This window comes from Capsicum annuum, chromosome 1 (genome assembly GCF_002878395.1).
Source record: "Capsicum annuum cultivar UCD-10X-F1 chromosome 1, UCD10Xv1.1, whole genome shotgun sequence".
In the NCBI taxonomy this organism is placed as follows: domain Eukaryota; kingdom Viridiplantae; phylum Streptophyta; class Magnoliopsida; order Solanales; family Solanaceae; genus Capsicum; species Capsicum annuum.
In genome coordinates, this window is record NC_061111.1 from 219,054,665 (window position 1) to 219,079,121 (window position 24,457).

The 24,457-nt window shown below is 30.6% G+C and overlaps 1 protein-coding gene, 1 long non-coding RNA gene and 1 pseudogene across 3 annotated transcripts; all 3 read left to right on the forward strand.

The window, feature by feature from the left end:
* The first annotated feature begins 1,142 nt into the window (after positions 1-1,142).
* On the forward strand, positions 1,143-8,182 carry LOC107856097 (transcription factor bHLH153). Of its 2 annotated transcripts, none has more exons than XM_047408960.1 (6): positions 1,143-1,429; positions 4,130-4,274; positions 4,790-4,855; positions 5,103-5,168; positions 7,349-7,396; positions 7,657-8,182. In XM_047408960.1, exons 2-6 carry the CDS (start codon positions 4,173-4,175, stop codon positions 7,780-7,782), a joined length of 408 nt encoding a protein of 135 aa, XP_047264916.1. In that variant the 5' UTR covers positions 1,143-1,429; positions 4,130-4,172; the 3' UTR covers positions 7,783-8,182. The 2 variants fall into 2 exon arrangements, with proteins under 2 accessions (XP_047264916.1, XP_047264919.1); XM_047408963.1 differs by lacking the exon at positions 1,143-1,429 and adding an exon at positions 1,479-3,967.
* A 5,644-nt stretch (positions 8,183-13,826) lies between these two features.
* On the forward strand, positions 13,827-15,284 carry LOC124898811 (annotated as a pseudogene).
* Positions 15,285-15,783: 499 nt separating this feature from the next.
* Positions 15,784-20,810, forward strand: LOC124896970. Its single transcript, XR_007053347.1, has 3 exons — positions 15,784-16,956; positions 17,760-17,827; positions 18,124-20,810. It is a non-coding gene; the product is annotated as an uncharacterized LOC124896970 (long non-coding RNA).
* Positions 20,811-24,457: the final 3,647 nt, after the last annotated feature.

Here is a 24,457-nt window from a genome sequence, read left to right on the forward strand (position 1 = left end):
GTTCAAGGGTCCATATGACAAACATGTAAGTAGACGTGTTCAACTTATAAAACCGACATAATATATGGGTCTAGAAGGTCATTTTGCCTTTACTTTTTTTTCTTTAAACAAATTTAAACTTTTTTATTTTCATAAAATAACCCCATTTGAATTATATTGTATGTTTAATATTTTTAAATTTTCTTTTAGAAAAATACTTGAATCTAAATATTAACTTCAAATTTGTGGTCAAACACAACTCCAATTCTAATTTCAAAATTTTCAAATAAAATAAATATACTTTTATTTTTAATATCTAAATGCCTGCTTAAATGAGTTGGGGAAAGTAATAAAATTCTGTACTCATAATAATAATATTTCGTAATCCAAAGGATTAAACAAAAAACTACTCCCATTGTTACTTTTTCTGAGTTGTGATTTTGTTTCTGAATAAGTGCATATTTGGATTTTTAAAAATATTTTGATTATTATCTTTCTAATATGTGCTTCAGTTTAAATATAATAATCAACATCAACTTAAAAGAAAATAAAACTTAATTAGAAATGAACTACTAATATTATTTTTAATTTTTTAGAATTGAATAGTTTATTAGAGAAGGTGAGCAAGACAATCAGATAACTAGGAATGGATAGAATGATCTATTTTGACTTGATACAAGTTTAAAGTTTAAGAAATTAAAGAAAACTTTTGAATCTTGTAGCCTTAAATTAAAGTTATGTCAAATGTATCAAAATGTTCTTTAATCTTGTGGTCTTAAATATACCATATAAAAAATTAAAATTAAAATATTATCAAAAAAAACGAAAAGATCACTCTTTTTAAAATGGACTAAAAATAAACATAGTTCGTTCTATTTTAAACGGAGGGAGTATAGAGTTTTCAGGAAAGAAGTAAATAACAGTTCAAAAATACTGAAGTAACAGTAAATATGCTTTTCACATCACAAGTCATTTTCATTTATATTATTTATATAAAAGAAAAAAACAGAAATGACATCATGTAGATTTTAATTTAACTACTCCCTTCCGCCTTTTTCCTCTTTATATGGTTGGATATTAGCTGTCAAATAAATAAATCTTATTTTTCTTTCTGTTTTTTTTATTTCTTTGAAAAATGACACTGCAAAAATCACATACTATAAAATGAGTTTCAAAAACCCTTCCCACCTTCCACACTTCTTTTCACTTCCTCTCTTTGTCCTTTCATTTTCTAACTATTTTTTCTCTCAATCATCAATATCTTCTCTTGTGGTCGAACCTTTTTCTTTTGACCCTGCACATAGGGGAATTTTTAGTGTACAGAGCTGTTCTTTCATTTTTCGGCGAAATCATTTTGCGGGAAAATTCTGTTTTTTCCTTTCTGGAGGTGGATTTTGAGTATTTTGAATTGTGTTCAGGTGGTTGTTTTCATGTAGAGTTCGAAATCAAGGTATTCGTTTTTGTTTCTGTTTTATATCACCTTTTTTACCTTGTAGTAATTAAAAGCTTTATGTTAAAAACTTTTTTCCTTTTGATGAACCGTTGCTGACTAGGTTGCACGTACTTTTGACTAATTTTACGTGGCATAATATGGGTAATTTTATTCACTTAAACAAATAATAATTTTTACCGCTAAAAATCTAATACGAGACCTCGTGATGTTTAATCTGTTTATTGACCACTTTGGTGCTATATTAATTTTTTTTTAAGAACTGTTGTCGTGTAGGTAGGGCACTCTTTTATTAATTTTACTGGGTATATAATATGGGTATCAGGTAAGTCGAAAATTTACTTGAGACGTTGTGATTTTCCATTTGCTCATTGACCACTTTAGATTCTATATTGAAAACACTTTAATTTGAAAATTTCTATGTCGGACTTTAAGAAATGATATGTACTAATAATCATGTTAAATCGGATAAAAAAATTAATCAAGTTAAAAGTCTTTTTAAACTAAATTAAATTTCCCGTAAAACACCTTTATATAAAACGAAGCTGAAAGCCATAAATGCTTTTAGATTTTTCTTCTTGTAAGTTATGAAGTTGATGATTTTCTTTGGTTTTACAATAATTTATTTTATTTTTTCAATTTGACTGGTTCTGTTTAATCAATTTATTTGAAGTGTTGAGATGATTTTTTGACGTTTTATAAGTTGTTTGTATCGTTTGAATACGCTTAATTAGCATGAGATAAGGCTGAAATTGTGGAAAAAAGATTTGTGTACGCAAATGGCTGCTTTCATGCTTAATGAATGATAGTAGTATTATACTAGTAATTTTTGATGTTGGCCCCACTAAAGTTGGTTTCTTTGAATTAAGTTGTTTCTAACCCCTATTCACACTATATAAAGTTTATTCATACATTAAAAAAAGCCATTGATTGATGTATTAATAATGATAATCTGTTGAAGTTGTCCAACTAGTGTTTTATTCTTTTCTACGTTTTACGTATTTTTTAAATTATTTTTGTCTCTATTGAAAACAATCTCTTTAAGTCACCTATGAGGTAGAGGTAAGGTTTGTGTACGCTCTGCCCTCCCCAGACCATACTTTGTAGTACTACATTGGGTATGTTGTTGTTATCGTCATCGTCGTTGAGGTTACTCAGACTAATTGAGCTTATTATTGGTAGTTGCGAATGTGGAGCCAAGGTTCAAGGAATGATATTGCATTAAAAATTATAAGCGTAATTATGTAGGCATAGATTCTGTTATTGATGATTGCATTTTTTTAATTCTTTTCTTGTTACATTCTTGGTTTGTTTTATAAAATAAGAACAACGTATGTATTCTTTATTCTAACATAGTTTATGTAATATATATAATATAAGAAGGTGATGGTTTAAGTTTAACAACTACGAACGTATTCAAAAGTTTTCTTTTGCGTTGTCTCTTGCTGTTTTGCTGTCATATTTTACTACCACTCTTGCTTCGAAAACACCTCTTTTGAGCTGAATTTGTTGGAAACGATCTCTCTATCCTACAAAGGCAGGGGTAAGGTTTACATTTATGCTATTCTCTATATTATTGCTGTTGTTGCAACACATTTGTAATCTTGGCGCCTATCATTTAATTGTGATTATGCTTGTGGGATATCAAATTTCTGTAATTTTTGTACTGCTCTAGACATATGTTAGATATCTTGAACTAGAACAGTCAATGGATTTAGAATTACATGTCTTACAGCAATATAATTATAAATTTTGGATTTGCATAAGTTTTTTTGAGGGATGAAGCAAGCGGATTTACTTGTGTTCTCTTTGAAATTTATGTGCTTTTGTTCCATGACAGTTCCCTGAACAATCAAAGCCATTTATATCAAAAAGTGGTGCATTTAGAAATTTTGTATGCTGAACAGGTGTGGTTCCTTTTCGAAGTGTTGCTCCAAAATTTTGACTGGATTGGCTGCATATACACTTAATGAAGTCCTCTAACAATGTACTCCTAAAGGATACCAGAGGAAATAAGAAAAGATAGATGTTGAGAATATGGTTTTGTGGTGTGTATTTTATATCATAAAGGTTGCTAAGTCAATGACTTGAATGGGAAGGGAATTCTTGAATTGCTTTCCACCTTCGGGATCACTTGAAAAAATAATTGAGAACTGTAACAGTTAATGATCTGCTATAGGTGATAATAATCTGGTAGTGTTGCATTCTTAATTCTTGATGAACCTCCAAATTTTTCTTAACTTTTAAGTGATGATGGTATGTTTCGTGGTCAGCCACTAAAGAATCTTGGTGGTCAATGATCTGAAATGGAAGCTTGTCATATTTGCAAACACTTTACTTTTAGAGACTGTATAGATCACAAATATAGTGTTATAGCATGTTTTGCCTCAGTTACTCTCCATACTGAAAAAGGCTTCATTATGCCAGAGCGTGCTCATTCAACTTTTTTTCAGCCATCTGGTGCAACTTTATTGACAATGTCTGTTAAGAGGAGATAGTTTCTAATCGTCCTGTCTTTCAGTGTGTTGAGAAAACTAGGTGACTTCTGAAACACACGTCTGCCTATTAGTTTCCTATACCATTTTCTTTTCCTCTTATTTAGGAACAGTGTATGTCAATATTTTGTGATAGCAGGGCGACTTTTGAAGCATTTCCCTGTCTATTAATGCCCTAATATCCATTTTCTTTTCTTTTATATAGGATTGCTATTAATTTCCAGCGTATTGAAGCAATAGTAGGAACGATGATGCAACACAAAAGAAGCCCAATTTCCCTAGAGCATAGCACCGGCCTCACAACTCTTACACCAAAAAGACTAAAGGCCGATATGCCCATTTCCTCCAAGGTTTTTCCTCCATTTTTGGTGCAATGCTGTTATTGTTAGTGCACGTTTATTGGACATGCATATGTTTTTTCATGAACTTATTATCTTATGTCGTTTGTAGCTTGTGGATTTAAGTATACTTTCTACATAGGCTAGCAGTGATGTACTTAATGGTGAACATAAGATTCTTTGCTGAACACTGAAACTGTTCTGTGTGTGATATATTTCATTGAGTTAAAGATATAACATTTTGTTTGACTTTCAGTCTTAAGGCGAAGACTAAACTGACTAAAGAAAACTCTAAAAAGTATTGAAATAGTTCATTTATGCTGTCCTACTTGAAGTGTCCGAATTATTAGAGGGTTTGGACACATTTGTTTGGCTGCTCCAAGTTACAAAATTTGTGTATTTGGAGAAATTTGATTAATAAACTGGTGCATCCTTCTTTTGTTTTTGCAATGTGTTGCAACCCTTATCTTTGAGTTCTTGATCTGGAGATTTTTCTTGTTTGTCTTTTTCTTTTCTTTTTTAAATAGGAGAAGAAGGAGAAGTTTGGTGAACGAATAGTAGCTCTCCAGCAGCTGGTGTCACCATATGGCAAGGTACATCTGCAGGAATTGAGCAATGAATTTCAACTATTATTTTAAAGAGAAGGTTTAGCAAGGTTCATAAGTTTTAGGACATGGTCTTTGAGTTTGCCACATGACGGAATGTCTTTGAGATTTTATTTCCTGCACATGAAATTATGTATGCCTAGAGAAGCTGAAATTGAATAAGCTCACTTAGTTCTTATTAACCTTAGAATTTTTCACTGTTTGGATAAGATCCTGATTTCCTTTGTAATTGCAGACAGATACGGCTTCTGTTCTCCTCGAAGCAATGGGATACATAAAATTCCTCCATGAACAAGTGAAGGTGTGTTTTTGGCTTTTTGCCAACCTTTTTCTTTTCTTCATCTATAGGAACTATATTACTGTACGACCGATTAAAGACAATGTAGTTTGGGCTCCAATATGAATATCTTCTAAATAAAGTGTCTCGAGGGAGGGAGAGGGGAGATAAATTCTTCTTCCTTTTCTTTTTTGGGTAAATAAACAATTTTATTTCACCAATAAACAATTTTATTTCACCAAAGTAGAATATTTACAAACCCAGATAGAGCTTACCAACTGTTTAGTTTCTTCTTTTTGTACGTAGATCCCTGTTGTAATTGCTAAGTTATCATTTCTTGCCAAATAACATATGTTTGGTCAACTCCTTGGATGAGTTTGCGTCTTCTATTGTACAACTGTGATTTCAACATTAGCTCTATCATTTCATTTTCCACACTTGGGTGTTTGTTCCAGAAGTATCTCTGTATCAGTACTGCAAATCTCAGTTTCTGTGATCGTTTTTCCCATAGTTATGATGATCTCGCCTTTGAATACAGTTTGTTACATAGAATTACACTCATTTGTACTGCAAATTTTATTGTACAAAGCTGTTGGTATATGTTGGAAAAATTAAGCTTGAAGTTAGATTTCCGGAGTGCTTACTACTAATGTGTGTAATTTGTGTTCCTCTTTAGAAGATAATGGAGATGCAAAGTCTTGTTTAAATCTTTTTGAGAATGTAAGGGAAGGAAGTGTCGTCTTTGTTTTTCTTTTATGCTCAAGTTGTTGGTGTTTCGAATTGATTGATTCAAGAGCAGTTTCCAGTTGCTGGAGGTTGATCTGATTACCTTCTCAACGCTGTTAATAATACAAGGAATTTTAAATGGTTAAAGAAAATAAGTATTACTGATAAAGATTGTTCAAGAAAATCTCACACTATTACCGCAGTGCCTGTTTGATCTAATGTGTATGCATCCTCCTAATAATTTAGGTTGCTATTCATCATAGCTTCCCCTGTTTCTCTGTCTTGGTTTATAGTTAGGTTCTTTATTATTATATTTAATTATCTTTTTAGGATTTCACCATATACTATTTTTCTAAGTGCCCCCGGTACTGAATTTTATGCCTCTGAATGTTCTACCAATTCAATGATTGGAAGATCAAATTTCCATATTCTCTAATATTCTCTGGCTGCATCTTTTTCTGATTGTAGAGCTTTAACTTTAAGAGTTCAGATTTATTCACATGTGAATATTGCATTCTGCCTTCTCAAAAAAAAAAAAACCTTCTAAAAAAGTATTGTATTCTGGTTGATGCTAAAGTGCGTTGATCCCTATTAACTTTTCAGGTGGTCTCTTAATGATGATTAGTTTTTAAAAATTCTGTTACTATTTGAGAGGTTAAACAAAAAATTTGTACCTTATCAAAACGAATTGATTTTTCTGCTTAAATTTTGGTAATACTCTTTGGTTAGAAATGTAGGTTTTTTTACAATATCTTTGAGATTGCTGCTTATATTGTGCATTGTTTATATGTCTGTTATAGAGTGTGTGACATCCTCTTTACTTGTGCAGCTGTGTTCTTTACTTTGCAAGTTTTGTTTCAAGTTGTCGTTGACTTGGTTCAATATATAAAGATACTTTGTTATAAATTATACAAGGATGATTTACCTTTTACACTCTTTGATTAGATGGGGAGTCTTGGAGTAACCAGTAAAGTTGTTGCCATGTGACCTGGAGCGTCCGGGTTCAAGCCGTGGAAACAGCCTCTTGCAGAAATGCAAGTTAAGGCTGTGTACAGTAAATCCTTGTGGTTCGGGCCTTCCTTGGACCTGTGCATACTAGGTGCTTTAGCGCACCATAGTGTCCTTTAACTAATCTTTGGTTAGAGAAGTCTTGGTGGTTATGGCTTCGTATGTTACAGATCTACGATGAACCTGATTATATCTTAAGAAACAATGTACCGGAAACCATTTATGAAATGTGAAAAGAATGATTTTATGTATTTTCATTACGAGAAGTTCTTGGAGTGCCACATTTTCATTGGACGCATAATTAATTCATGGAAACTGGAACTTACTTGAGTTACTTTAATAACATAAACATGGTACTTGTGTGACTGCTATTCATTACGCCTTGGACTGATTGCTAAAGAACATGCATCAGGCTCATTTTAACCTCTGCTATGAATGTGACCTCATTTTGTTTTTCCTGGTTCTTTCAGGTGTTGAGTGCACCATACCTCGGAAGTATGCCAACGCCTAAGACACAGGTTAGATTCCCATTAGCACCATTTCTGAAATTGCTTATTCCTTATAACCACATCAGCCCTGAAGAGAAGAAATATCTAAAAAGTTAAAGCCTTCATTGCTACACTAGAATGCTCTATGAGACCTTAATTTGCTACATGATAGAACTCTGTGATCAGTTATTGATGTCAATTTTGTTCATATCAATTGAACTTGGAATTCAACTTTTATCAGCAAAACTTCTCAAACACTTTCGAACTGTTATTCATGTTTTTGTTTGAAGGAATCACAACCTTACAATTTGAGAAGCCAAGGCTTATGTCTTGTGCCGGTTTCATATACTGTTGGAGTGGCGAGCAGCAATGGTGCTGATATTTGGGCTCCCATTAAGACCTCACATAAGTTTTAGATAACAACGTGGGATTAGCGATCACTAGTGTCCATAGTAAGGTCTTGGATTGACAATAACACTGTTTGAAAAAGCCAGCCGAAAGGATGCCTTTTCAACACAGAGATGCAGGTATTCAATGGTTCTCTTGGCAAGGTCCACTTGATTTTATGTGGTTCAAACCTCTAAGGCTTTGTTCTTCTGATAGATACTAGTAGCCAGATCTAATTTGCGGGCTATAATATAAGGATAGCCTGCGTTCTGTCTCGGGTTCTTTAACAGAAATGTATACTGAAGAAGGAAAAGTTATGTAGTAATCTTAGCTGGAAATGTATCAAGGATGGGCTTGTATTATATTAGATGCAATGGAAACTCTAGAAGAACCTATTTGATTCAGTGATAATATTCTTAGCCACTGCCATTTTTAATCTTTGTTTAAGTTCTTTTGAAAACTGTTGTTGCTACTCCAGAGATAAACTTATCTCTGAAAGTCATCCACCTCATGGAGGGGGATGAGATGAACAATATTTGAGTCCAAAGATATTAGAGGAGGATTCGAAAAGGATCGAATGATGAGTGCCTATGCCCTCCGAATTAACAATAGTGACAATAACTTGTTTAGTGTAATCTTGTAAGTGGAGTCCCGTTTAGTGTAATCTTGTAAGTGGAGTCTCGGGATGATTATGATGTATGTTGACTTTGCCCTTATCTAGGGATGACAATAGGGCGGTGCGGGTGCGGTGCGATGAGGGTTTTAAGCTATGTGGGGCGGTGTGGATTGCGGGTAAATGTTGGTTTAAATTAAAAAAAGTTAAAAATTAGTATTGTTCTCGTGAATATACCTAAAATTATATGTATTCTTTACTTTAAAATTGATGATACTTAAAATGACATGTATAACACTATAAATAAATGATTTTATAATATTTTTTTTAACATTTCTATTCATTTAATAAAAATATGCTATTTGATCATTACTTGTACACGTTATACTTTTTGATAATTTTTAGTGAAAAGTGATACGATAGAAATTAGTTATTATTTCTTAGTTGTAAATTTAAAAATATTATGATTTTCAATGGAGTTATGATTTTTTTTTAAAAAAGGAAAAAATTAAAACATGGGACGGTGCAGTTATGTGCGAGCATGAATGTGGGGTGGGTTTATGCGGGTTCAAAAATGATGCGGTGCGATTTTAAAACTTGCGGGTTTAGAAAACACCTGCACCTGCACTATTGTCATCCCTACCTTTATCTTTATAGGGATAGTGAGACTGTTTCTAGTAGGCCCTCGATTCAAAAGAAAATAAGGTAGCAAACTAGCAACATACAAAGCACATGCATCAATAGATAATAGTACACATCGAAGCCCGCTGAAATAACAAATGACAAGAAAAAAGGGTTAGTGTAAAAAGTATGACAGGTGAAGGGATACCAATAATATAGGGGCCGTTTGGTGTGAGGTCCTAAAACAAGTTATCCCGGAATAAAATAATAGTTTTGGGATAAACTTTTTAATACATCGTTTGGTTTGGTAATACTTGGGATAACTCATCCCGGGATTAATAATAGTCCCGGGATAAGTTATACCATATATTTGATGGTATAAGTTATCCCACCTTAATTTATTCTGGAATAAGTTATAAAATAACAAAAATACCCCAAATCCATTACAAACACATTTCTTCAATCTTTCTCATCATCTTTAATTATTACTTTTGAAATTAAAAAAAGATTATTGATATCTACTTGATTATGTAAAACGTGTTATTTATGACAAATTAAAAAGACTAAAATATCTTATTTTGGAACGAAGGAAATATATGACTAAGAAAAACTAACTTCTTATTAATTAAACTTTGCACTTTATTTCATCCCATTGCTTGTGAATTTTATAAACTTATACGCTATTTTCTTATATAAAGGATCAAAATGCAAAGTTAACAGATTAAAAAATAAAATATGTTAGATTCATACATAATAAGGATCAAAATTAGGTACTCTAATTTTTCATATATCCAACAAAATGTAGGTACTATAATTTTTTAAGCATAGAAAAATGGAATTCAACATCAACTTTTTCCTTCCAAGTGTTATTTTTGTGAATTGATAACACAAAAAGTTCTTACTACACAATGAAAAGATTAACTAAACTAAGTAGATTTTATAATAATAATTACCATTCACTAGTAATCTATAAAATATTTTAACAACTACAAAGGCGTTGCCTAATTTTAATACACATTATCGTTTCACAATTGACTTTATTGTTCAATTACATATTTTAAATTAAATAGTTTTTTAATAACTTGAAAATTGATATTGTATATAGACAATATCAATTAAAATGAATTTTAATATTCTATATTATATGAGTAATATGTGTTTAAATGAAGAGATATAAACAACAAATCTTCTTTTACTTTAAGAAACTTAAGTTAGAAGTTTTTAATTCAAACTAAATAAGATATTGTAAGATTTTTTTTTAAAACGCACACGGTATAATCATGGGAAGGCACATGCAAAAAAATTAAAGCTAAATAAGATGAAAGTTTTATTTTTAAAATACACACGATATAAACATGAAAATGCACACACAAAAAAATTAAGCTAAATAAGATGAAAGTTTTATTTTTAAGAATAAATATTTAAAGCTTGAAAACAAATATATATAAACAAAAAAGAAGTTAAATAAGATACGGGTATTTTGGTAATCAAATACTTTATTCTTAGAAATTATACCATGCATATTAATTTGAAAACAACAAACCAAACACTCAATAAAAAATAATTTCAGCATAACTAATTCCAATATAACTTATCCCAGCATAACTACATTCCCAACCAAACCACACCTCAAGGTTACAAAGACCACAGAAAGCTTTAGAAAAAAGCAGACTACTAGACTTTCCTTCCTAACAAATCCAGGATATCATTAATTGGTTCAAACTACCTATTGAACTACTTCTACACCAGACGAGCAAATTTTGCGAACACCTATTTTTGACTCCAAATTTAAGAGATCTTTGTCCTTCAAGCCAAGTCTTGTTCCTCTCTAGCCATATTACCGAATATGCACCATGAATAGTCCTTCGTATCTGCTTATTTTCTTTGGGAGTAACCTGTTGTTGCCAACTTTGTAATAAATCTCACATTCTGAGGCATCACCTATATAACACTACAAATACTTGGAACATTCATTTTTGGCAACTCTTTAATGGAGAAATAGGGGTGCTCTATTGTTTCCAAGTAGCATCTATTACATAGTGCTAATAGTTATAAATATTAATGGCTGGGTTAGTTATTCGTACTTGATAATTTTTGTGGCCTAATGAAGGTTGGAGTGCACAAATATCTATTTATGTGGTTGTCATTTAATTTGTTCCAAAAGTTAATTTTTTCTTTCAAGTTTACACGTTTCAAAAACAACTTCAATACACTACTGAAGTTGTAAAAATTCGCATCTAAAGTTTGGCAACTTAATACATTTTTATCCCAAATGTGACCTTATGAAGGCCAAACATTGAAAATTTTGCCTGAAGTTTTGTATTACTTGCCAAGAGCAATTTGACTGAAGTTGTGGACTTGACAAGATCAAATATCAGATATTTCTGACTAAAATTTGGTGTGGATTGTCAGGGCAATCTTCAGACATTTTTACTAAAATTTTGGAGTTGACAGTGCCAAATTTCAAATAATTTTTTACCGAAATTGTGGCATTAATAAGGCCTAACTTCAAAATTTGGTGTGGTTAGAACTCAAGATTTTTTCTTTGAATTTTCACGATCAAACACTTAAATCTGCATTATATTAAATAAACTCAAATCTAAAATATCAATTTCATCTATCATAAAGAATAAATCTCAATCATCAATTTGTCAAAAACCAGAACATAGCTAACAAATTCATTTTGCAAGAAGAGGAAGACGCAGTAGCTTCAATCTTTAATTTGAAGTTTATTAATACTGGGTAGAAATTAAATAATATTCAAAAAATAGGTACAAGTTAAATGATTATGCCCAAATAGAACACGTTGTGAAAGTTTTACCCAAATGAAGGGGGGACCGAACCAAAATCAACTTGAATAATACTACTGATAGGAATTCTGTTATACTCTAAAACTTACTAGTGCCAAGGGATCCCATAGTTGTACAAAAATATAATCTAGCCACAAAAGAATATGCTCAAATTTGTAGTGCACAATGTTGTATGATAAAGTGTTCTCGATATCATTTGTTATGTTTTGATTTAATTAGAGTTTGTGAGAATATTATTTTTTTCGTTCATTTTTACTAGTCACATTTCACTTTATCAAATCAATTTGACTAAACTTCAAAGCAACATTAAAATAGATTAATTTAATATTTAGGCGTTCGAAACTTTACGAAAAATGATATAAGTTGCAATCTTTCTTATACTAATATGATGAAAAAATACATCTTAAAATATTGGTTAAAATTTATATAATTTGATTCTCGAAAAGCGAAATATGACATGTGAAAATGAATGGATGGAGTATTACATGTTTCTCTTATTAAATGAGCAGTAAAATTTTCAACGAGTTGGGTTTAATTGATTAGCTATAAAGGGGTATTTGATTTCGAATAAAGCTCACCTCTCATAGGATTAATAACTATATATATTGAAAGCAAAATTCTATTAGTCAAATATTTTTCTTATACGGATGTAAATTAATTGGAGCGAAAAAGAATAGTAAAACTGTTTGTCACATTCAATTATTAAGTAAGCCTTAGAAGGATTCATATGTAATTTGGTTTAATGCTCATTGAATTAGGGAATAACACAGTTGGAACCAGTTATTTTGGAATTAATTATCTCGCGATTAATTATTCTCGAATAAGTTACCTCACCATATATATATGAAATAACTTATCCCATTATTATGATAAAATGGTGGGATAAATAATTTCGAGATTAACTAGTACAAATAACCTATCCCATTATTATAATATAAATGGTGGGATAAATAATTTCGAAATTAACTTGTACCTCCAATCAAACGTAGGATAAAATAATCCTAAATTTTTATCCCGAAATTATTATAACTTATACCTCACAATAACTACCATCCCAAAACAAAAAGGTTCTGTGTGTTCGAGTCTTGTGACAATCAATTACGAGTAGATTTATGTGATATAACGATTTAAGCCCACTAATTTATTCGTCTTAACAATTATTAGTTTTAAATTAGGCTTATACATCATACATAACCAATTTAGTTAATTTACTCTATTCATGAATAAAGAACATTAATGTTCAGTATTCGTATGACCAAAAGCATCAATTTTGTGAATTTATAGTTTTATTGTAATTTCTTGAATATTTAATAATTTCGAAATCCTTAATTTCTCCCTTTTCTATAGTATTCCTGAGATCTTCATAATACAACTATTTGCTTTTAAGATTGTTGGAAAAATTATATATTTCATAAATTTAAAAAGTGCATTTATCATAAGTATATAGTAGTAAAATGCATATTTTGTATTGGGGGTGGGGGTAAGGTTGAGGGTTTTGAAAATTACTTTTTGTTAGATTGTTACTCCTTGGCAATCAAACATACAAAAATATATTTTCCACTCTTTTACCAAATGCGCACTAGCTAGGTGAGAAAATCACTTGTTTATATCAAACACACATTTTAAGAGTAAACCAAAAGTTTAAATTAAATTATTTTTAAATATGAATTTTTTTTTACTATATATAAAATAAAATAAAAGAATATCACATAAATTGAAGCGGAAGCAATATCAATTTGAGAAGTACATCCTCTAGTACTCCATCTCTGCTTGGAGATATTTATATTTCTCAATATATGAAAAAACGGTTCGCTTGACTAATTAATTACAAAACGGTTCAATTTATTTATTTTACTTTTTTTAGATCTTTAGTTCCAATTTTTTTTTTTTCCATTTTTGATAACTTTCGATTATACTTTTCACGTAACATATTAAAGATCACAAAATTAAAGGATTAGACAAATAAAAGATCACAAAATTAAAGGATTAGACAAATAAATTGAGACGAAGGGGAGGAGGGTTACTATTTTAGCCCTTTTCGAGTCTATAAAACCCCACAAGAAGCACACATACCGTTAAGTCCACTCGATCTTCTTCTTAGCTTTTTGTTATTAAAAAAACAAAATGACTTCTCTTTGTGCAAAGTCTACAACTTATTTCTTAAACAATACTTACATTCCATTAAATTCTAAGAAAACTCTTCTTCACGCCTCCAATATTCACAAGAAATTCTCATTCTCCATATGCTATCCGTTGCTCAGACTTCAAACATGACAAATTATTGTGTGACCCTAACTACGTTGCGATTTTCGACCCGACGCTTCGTGGCGGAGAGCATGCCCCAGGTTCTGCCATGAGTGTTAAACAAAAATTGGACATTTCAATTCAGCTAGCTAAGCTTGGTGTTGATGTTATTGAGGCTGGTTTCCCAGCTGTCTCTCAGGCTGATTTTGATCTTGTCAAGTTGGTAGCACAACAAATTGGTAACGCTAAACCATCTCTATATGAAAGACTCTTAGGTAGTTTCACAAATTAATCATATTTTATAGGAGTATTTTATAGGGCTATACAGACTCCAACCGCAGACCTTCCTTAATTATACTATTCCCCTCTCTTTATGCGACATACTTCGTACTGATATATCCTAAAATTGGTTAACAATTACTTTTTCCTTTATGTAAACTATTGAATATTTCTCTTTTTGTACTTTATGACATAACTTGTTGGGATCATTCAATATGAAGTTCATACTTTTATAAGGAGAAAAAGAAAATGGAAAAGGCATGTGTAAACATTTGGTACTTTGAATATACTTGATTTACATCCCAAAAATCTTATTTAACTAGCGTTTGGCCATAAGTTTTGGAAGTGGATTTTGAAAAATTATCTTCAATATCTGTTTGGTCGTGAAATTTGATCACATTTTAAAATTTTGATTTTCAAATATTTTCAAGCTCTCCAAAATTGACTCAATCTTTGGATTTTTAGGACTTGTACTCATGAAACATCTAATTTTTTCGAAGTAAGATACATATCCAAACACATGAAACATCTAATTTTTTCGAAGTAAGATACATATCCAAACACAACTTCAAAAGTTGAATTCAAGTTTCAAATTTCAACATCATTTATGTCCAAATGAAAGCTAGTATGACTTAAGTGTTGCACCAATAGTCAAAACACTTTCGCATGGGACTAAGGGAGCATATAATGTGTTGACTTGATTTTTCTCATAATAAATTAGTTGAACACTTGAAAATACTTTTAGACTTTTAGGTGACGATGAGATTTGTACTTATTTTAATGTTGAATTGTATAACCATTTAATCTATTAATAAACTACACTCTTTTAATTATCTAATTATATTATATCTCAACAGGAAATCACATAAATGAAGAAAGGTATGTGCCAATGATTTGTGGTTTAGCAAGGTGTAATAAGAATGATATTGAAACCCTTCCAAGCTCTTTCAATAACTATAAATAACTATAAATAACTATAAATAACTCAACATGGATGAAACGAAATGAAATAATCATAAGCTTAACATAATACATAACGTCATTAATCATTACATATAATATAACCTTGCATAAATAGTCTACAAAACGACACAAAACTCATCTATTTCTCGCCAGTGAATAGCCACAACTCACAAACCCACTACCAGTAGAAGTGAAAACGATCAACGAAGGAACACCGCCTTGCCTTCGATGGAACGGAGAAACACTCGTGAGTCGTGACTCGTCGTCGCTGGTGCACGTGAGAAACGGTGTGGAGAATATCAGAATAGGGATTTAGGGTTGGCAATGGGTAATGGTTGCGGCGTATACGAATTTGCTGTTAAATGTTAATTGTGAATGTGAATTATTAAATATTATATATATATATATAAATAATATATATATATATATTATTTCTTTATTTATAAAATTTTGTTTTTTCAGCTTAACTGATTTTTTTTTTAAAATCGAAAACCGAACCGAAAAATTGAAATTTTAAAATTACAAACCGAATCCGATCCGAAAAACCGAAACCGAAATTAAATTTCGATTTGATTTTTTAATTTTTTCGGTTTAAACCAAAATATGTCCACCCCTAGGTGGAATTGAACACATGCACACTCTCTCTGTCTATATATCTTTTTTTTTTTTTTTTTTTTTTTTTGTAATATATGTGTTGTTATTTCTTAGTAGGTTTGTTTCCTAATAAGAACATTATCTATCTATCTATAAAATAAATTTATTTTAAATTTTTTATTTCTCTATTAGTTGCATATTTTTATAATTACAAAGTTTCATAATATATCTAAGCTCTTAAATTTCAAATGTCTTTTGTCTTCCTTGTAAAGTCCAATATCTATATGCTACATTGATTGAAATAGAGAAATATTCATGTTTTCACAAAAATGATTTGAAGAATAACCTTTTTACAGATTCAATTTTTTTTTTTTTTTTTGTGTCTCTATTTTCCCAGATTCTTTCCTCGGTGGATGACACATGTCATGCCTTAAAATCAATACTCTTTGATTTAATTAACTAAATGAAGGTACTTAGCTATGGTTAGGGGATGCATTCAAATCTAGAAATGAAGATGAGTCGATCCCCTTTTTACGTATTTGTTTTGTAAAACGAGTCTAATATGTAAATATATATAAAAAATTACAGATTAATATTTGGGCCATCTAGGAAACAAGGTACGTAAATAATGTAGAGCTAATATATATATGTGTGTAAACAATGAATGGTAATTATGGGCTGAAGTTTTCTATATTATCTAATTTTTTCTATATTATTTTATGCTAAAATGCATATATATCATGTAGTATATGTTTGACTGTGATGATATGGTATACATCTTTTAAAAAGAAAAAAGAAAAAAAGTGCATACGTTGATTATTTTTGATAAACTAAATGACCAAATGATATATATTGATATTTGATAATTAACTCAATATATAATACAATATCTTTATTAGTCAGATCTGATAAGGAGTTCTTTATGATATCCTTGGAGAAGTTATCAAAGCTGGTGCGACAGTCATTGGAATCCCTGATACTGTTGGTTGCAATTTGCCTAGTGAATATGCACCATTAATTGCTGACATAAAAGCCAATACTCCAGGAATTGAAGATGTGCTACTGCCAACACCATTGCGGTAAGTGACACTCTTTCGTTTTAGTCAATCTCATAAAAATATCATTTTTTAATTTACTTTTCTCCGTTTAATAATATTTATTTATTATTGACTTGACATAAAAATTAAAAAATAATAAATAATAGAGATAATTTTCTCATATCACCCTTTGAAGATAATTAATTTATTGGTTTAAAAAATAAATAGGATAATGAATAATCTTAATACTAAAAGTAAAATACGAAAAAATGAATTAATTATCCATTGGTTTTTCAAACTTGACAAATATTAGTGGACATTTATTATTAGTATAGTGGACAAGTATTGTTATATGAAGAAAGTAGTAATTACTTCCATTGTTTTACTATTATCTCATTTTGACTTGATGCGGAATTAGAATTTAGAAAGATAAAGCAAAATTTTGAATATTGTAATATTATATTAAAGAAAATTACTCTAGAACGAACCAAAACATTCTTTAATCCTATGGTGTTAAATATATCACGTGGAAAGTTAGAATTAAAGTGTTCTCAAGAAAAAAAAGACATTTTTTATTAAATGAACTAAAAAAAAAGCAAGCCAAACAAATTGAAATGGAGGAACTATGTCATTTCTAACTCCCCATTTTACCCTATTATGATATGACTTATAATCACAAAAAATTCTATAACGTATTTTAGATCACAATTTTTTTAAAAAATATAAATAAAAAATTCATGCAGTTCACATCCAAACAAATACGTTCTGATAAATTGGAACCAATGAAATATAATGGAACGCACCGACTTTAAGTCCTGAAGTTTCTAGTTAGGGAATTTGTGCAGGGATAAGACTAGTAGATGTAACTATCAATGGCATTGGTGAAAGAGCTGGAAATGCTTCTTTTGAAGAGGTGAGGAAGAAACATTTTTTATCTTTTAATATCATTTCTATTTAGTAGTTATAATTTGTCTGGTAATCATGTAGTAATTTTTTCCTGTACCGATGGAATATATAGATTGTAATTGCCATAAAATATCGTGGAGTGGAAGTACTAGGTGGTTTCTATAGGGGATTAATACAAAGTATATATTCACCACTAGCAACATGGTATATATCTATATCTATATATATATATATATATTTCTTCAACACATATTTTACTTGTACTTTTTTTATTTGTTATATGTATACATAAATGCTATGCAGGTAGAGCACAGTGGCTTAAGCTGCAGCCACATAAGGCCATTGTTGGAGCTAATGCATTTTCTCACCAAAGTGGCATTTTCTCATCAAAGACTTATTCGGTTTGAATTGATAGATTGTATATAAGATAATATATTGTCTATCTAGTGATTGGTTAGCCTCTTGTCATAACTGTTGAATCTTATCAAACACACAATTTGCAGGATCATTGAATTCGTTTCACTAGTCAGAAAGTATAATCACATACGTAAACAAACTACACCATATTGATTCACAGTCTAAAATCGTACCCGATACAAAAGATTATTTCAAACGTTGATGGAGATTGCTTTAATCTTTACAGGAATCTTCTTGCGGGAATTCTTCACCCAAAAAAAAGAGAGTTTTGCAAAGAGAGAGAAAGAGGAAAAACAAAAAAAGTATTTTTTTTCTTGCTTTTGACCTGTTATCTTATCTGAAGAGACATAACTCTTCAATAGAGACATAACTATTGAGAAGAAGCACAACTCTTCAATAGAGACATAACTCTTTCGAAGAGACATAATTCTTCAGTAGAAACATAACTCTTCAGATAGTCTTTTCCAACAGATATGTATTTTCTCCCTATCAGTTATTAATATAAATAATAATAATAATATATTATTTATCTCTTAATATGGATCTGGGTTGACCTACATGGGTGAACCAATGCACTTTCCTTCATCTCCCACTCACACATAGTGGGTCATCAATTCTTATTCCTATTCTGTAATATTCATACTCACTGACTAGACCGTGTAACCAGTGCTACTTCGAGAGCTTTGTTGCTATACATTTGTTAGGAATGTACAATATCTCGATCAATGAAACTTAGAGTAGATTATGATATGCAGTACCCTAGATCATCTATCACATCCATATTTCTCATCATCTCTTTTTTGTTAATTTTGAGTTCATCATTATGTACTTTTCTCACAGACAAACATAAAGGACATCAATGAACACAATTAATGTGATAATATTAAATGATCTTCCTCATCTCAAGAATCACTTAATCTCAACGTGGTATATTTTTCTAGAAATGTCCCGCTAGAACGAATCAACCATGATCTTTTGACAACATACTAAGATAGCAAACACCAATTTAAATCTCAAAAAATTGATTAAAGTCATGAGGGTACAATGTAAAAGATTACTTATAATTTTCAGGGCTTCACACGATAGCAAGGAGAGACTAAACTTGTACCGCCCTTATGGATCACTTTCTAGCATACATTCTTGGTATGAAACATGTATCATAGTATTGACTCCTTTCCCACGGAGCATATGTCTTTTATAAAGTTAATATTGTGCAGATGATGGTTTAGATTACTCATGTCTAATTTGAATTTACAATTCTTTTCTATCATTTTATTTTTCAGAACTCACATCTGACATTAGAAATAGATTAACTCATCTTTTAATCACATATGATTAAACACAATCTAACAAATGACATTCTAATTATAAATTTTTAGCTCTCTTTAATCATCACTTTTGACAATAATAAGTTTATAACTACCTCATATCTACTATTTGTCACTTAGACATTAGAGGCGATTGTCTGTGTGAATAAGCCAATCTTTATGTCTGTTTGACACACTTTTCATCCTAAAAAATTTATGTACACCACATAAAGAAAAAATGATATGTGTATATGAACTAACAAGTTGAAAAATTAAGCATTAATCAATATTAACCTCAATAATGTGAAATTACATAAACATGATTGAAAAAATAAAACTAAGTCAACATCTACGCAAATTCAATGACTTTATATGTTTTTCATAAACATCTTATGCTATTTTTGTTAAAGGATCTGCTATCATTTGATGCGTAGATATGTATTTCACGTTCATTTTCTTTTGTATAACCATGTCTTTCATAAAATTATACTTTATGTCAATATGTTTCGTCTTTCCATGATATTTTAGATTCTTTGTGTAAGTTATTGCAGCCTAATTATCACAATTGATTGTGACATGTTCAACAACATTATTATATACACCCAAGTGGATCAAAAAAGTTTAAGACAAATAACTTCTTGTACAAAGCTACAAATTTAGCTTCCATCGTAGATAAAGGTATACATGACTGCTTCTTTCTACTCCATAAAATGAAGCCATTGTTAACCAAGAATGCATATCCAAAGGTGGACTTTCTCTCATTTATATATCCTCCCTAGTCAACATCCTTTGAGTTGCAGATTATTTCTCTGATAACATAAGAAATAATCAACTGTGCCTTTAAGATACCTCAATATTCTTTTAACTATTTTTTAATATTGTGGTCCTGGATCGGATTGATATCTACTAACTAACCGAATGACATAACAGATATCAGTTCTAGTACACATCATAGCATACATCAGATTTTGACTGTATTGGCATAAGGAACCATTCTCATTTGTTCCTTTTCTTGTGGAGTCTGAGGGCATATCTTTTGGTTTAAAGTTTCATTTTTAAAAACTGAAGTGTCTATCGATTTGCAGTCCTGCATATTAAAGCATTCAAGAACTTTCTTAATGTAAGGTTCTTGCAAAAGAGACAATAATTTGTTCGAATGATCTCTTGAAATCTTAACTCCAAGAATATATGACGCTTCACCCATATATTTCATCTCAAAAGTAGATGATAACCACTCTTTTATTTCTTTTACATATTAGATGTCACTGGTAGCTATAGTATGTCATCTACATACAATGATAAAATCACAAACTTACCTTTGAATCTTTTGATCCGTACACAATGATCTTCATGAATCATAACGAATCATACGATATTATCGCATTATGGAAATGTAAGTACCGTCACCTAGAAGATTGTTTATGGCCATAAATCAATCTTCGAAGTCAACATACTTTATTTTTTTGTTCTTTTTAACGAAACCTACAGGTTGTTTCATATAAATTTTTTTCTTCTAGTTCTTCATTGAGAAATGTAGTTTTCACATCCATCTGATATAATTCTAGATCCAACATAGCTATTATAGACATAATTACTTTTATTGAAGTAAAGCATTAAACAGGTGAAAATATTTCTTCATAATCAATTCCTTCCTGTTGTATGTACCCTTTAGCTACTGGGTGAGCTTTAAATCTTTCGATACTATCATCTGCCTTAGGCTTGATTTTGAGAATCCACTTATTTTCTATAGCTTTTCTGCCTACAAGTAGATCAACCAATTTCTACACTTGGTTAGATTTCATTGATCCCATATTCTCCTTCATTGTTTTTAACCATTTTTCTTTAGTGGTAAATAAAAAAGACCCATTTATATTTCTTGTCTCTTCATCATCCGGAGTAACTATAAATATTTTTTCTTTGATCTAAAATTGAAGACAGAGAATTTGAGGGTGACTTGTTCATCGAGGTTGAGATCGACAAATTGATTTATCAATTCATAAGTTACTCCCACTCAGACTAATAATATCACTAGGAATTATGAAAATAAAAACTGATCCATTATCATCAATATGATTTCCACTCAAATTCATTAAAATATCAATAGCGAAAGCGATCTGATCCATAGTTTCATAAAGAGATAAGTTTTGACCTATCTCACCCTGCTTAGTAAAATTATTCTCTATGAATGTAACATCACATGACTCAGTTTCAGTTACAATGCCACTATCTTGTTCGCCTATGAACACATAACCCTTAGATTGTTCAGAGTATCCTATAAAAATACACTTGTTTCTCCTTGGACCTAATTTTTCATATTGAAAAGAAGGGTTATGAATAAAAGCAGCACAACCCCAAGGCTTTAAAATGCTCAAATCAAGCTTTCGTTTAGTCCATAACTCATATGACGTAGTTGTAACTAATTTTGAAGGGACATGATTAAGTAAAATACAGTAGTGAACAACACATCACCCCAATAGATGATAGGTAATTTTTCTTGCACTATCATTGACCTAACCATTTCTAACAGAGTTCTATTTTGTGATTCCGTAACACCATTTTGTTGTGGAGTGGAAGGAGTAGTTAATTGTCTTTGAATTCTTTATTCATCACATAGTTGTTTGAATTCATCAGAAAAATATTATCTACCTTGATCGATTCTTAGAGCTTTAATTTTTTCATTCAATTGATTCTCAACTAAGTTCATAAACTTAATGAAGTAACTCAAAGGTTCAGATTTGTGAGAAATCAAATACACATAACCAAGTCGAGTAAAATCATCAATAAAAGTGATGAAGTAAATAGGTTCATGTCTTGCCCTTATATTCATTGGAATACATATATTGGAATGAATTAATTGCAATGGAGTATCAGCTTTTCTGCCTTTTCCAAATGAATTTCTTGCAGTTTTTCTGGCTAGGCACGATTCACAAGTAGATAATTCTACTTTATCTATTGTTCCAAGATGACCTTCTTTAGCTAAACGATTCATTCTTTGTTGACCAATATGGCCAAGCCTAGCTTACCATAAATTTACATCATTCTCATAATTATAAGTTGACGTAAATAATGAAAAACTAATATTATTATTATTGCGATTTTAAACAACATCCAATATAAAAAATTGATCATAAAAATAACTAGTGCCATATTTTATCTTGGCCAAATACAAATCTACACCATGTTTATGAAAGAAAAAAATAAATCCTAACCTAATCAATATTCTAACAGAAACTAAATTTCGACGTATTGTTGGGGTAAATAGTACATCATGTAGATATAGAGCCCAGCCACCACACATTTTCAGCTTATAGGTACCAATTCCTCTGACCTCTTCTTTGAAGTTAATTCCTACGCACACCCATTTGGATCCTTGCGAAATTCGTTGAAAATCTACGAAAGTATCTCTATCCGTTGCTATTTGCTCGGTGGCTGCTGAGTCTAAAGTCCACATAGGAAGTGATTCAGTTAAAAAAGAAGAATAAGAAATATTTACATCACCATGTAAATTATTAATAAGATCGCTTACCTTTTTAGGCTCAGGACAATTACGAGCAAAGTGTCCCTTGTTCTCATAGTATCATAGCACTTGAGCTTAACCATGTTCATCATTTTTTTTTTCTTTGAATGAGAAATATTTTTCTCTCCTTGTTGAGCTTCTTTGAGATATTTCCTTTTCCCTTATTTTAAATTTTTTTACCACATTTGCGTTTGTTATCATATCCATGTTTAAGATCTGAACTAGTCATACAACTTTGGAGTAGAGAGTGAATCACAACTTGGAGCTGTTGCTCATCGGTCAACACATGACCTACAACTTTCAGTTCATTCACCATTTTTGACATATGGCGAAGATGCTTTCACATAGTATAATCAGAGCATTTATTATAAGTATCGAACTTAATAGTAAGATCCCTTAACTTAGCAACTAAAGTATGACCAAACTTTTCTTTTAATATGGACCACATGTCTTTAGCATCATCATTCAAAATTCTCTCTTAAAGTCATTATTCATACTACTCAGCAATGTTATGCGAGCAATAAAATTTTTCTTTTTTCAAGCTTGATATGCCTCAAGATCTATCATATGTTGAGGGATATCACCATTTTCAGGAAATGTCATAGACACGTTAAGAGCTTCTAGAGCCTCTTGCTCTTCCGGGACATATTGAATTTTCATACTCCATATTTCATAGTTATCACCGTTAAGCTTATCACCTTTATTAAGATCAACGACAATGTTCTTTACAACAGTTGTCATACTAATTTAAACAATTATAATGTATAGTGAGACAACTACGTACATTATTTCAGCCTAATCATATACACAATAATTCTTAAAATAATCCACTATGTCAATATTTATTTCACATCAAGTTCAAATTCAAAAATTCACTAAGTTTCCAATAATTATTTGATTTCTAATATGTCATAAATCTAACACAATTAATTATTTAAGAACCACTTATCTTAAATCACAAAAATTCAAGATTAAACTAGCATAAATTCTATAACACATCTAGAAACACTCAACCAAGAAGATAATTGCATAAAATAATAAATTTAAATTCATACAAGTCATGTTACATATAAACAATCATTGTATAAATAAATACACATTATCATGATAATAGTTTAATTTAAACAGGAAAAGATAGAATAAGATCTATATGCAAGTTCAAAGGCAAGTAATTTCTCTTTAGCAGCCAGTGAGAATGACACACAGTTTTCTGAAGCTTCACATTAATGTGTTTTTATAAAATCATTTACTAACGATTTGTAAGATCTCGTAATTTTGAGACCCAACTTATGCCAAAATTTATCAAGTAATTCCTTTTGAAAAACATTAGGCAATGCAGACCGTAAAACCCTGTATTTCTTCTTTACACTTAATAGACCTTCAACCCACACAACTT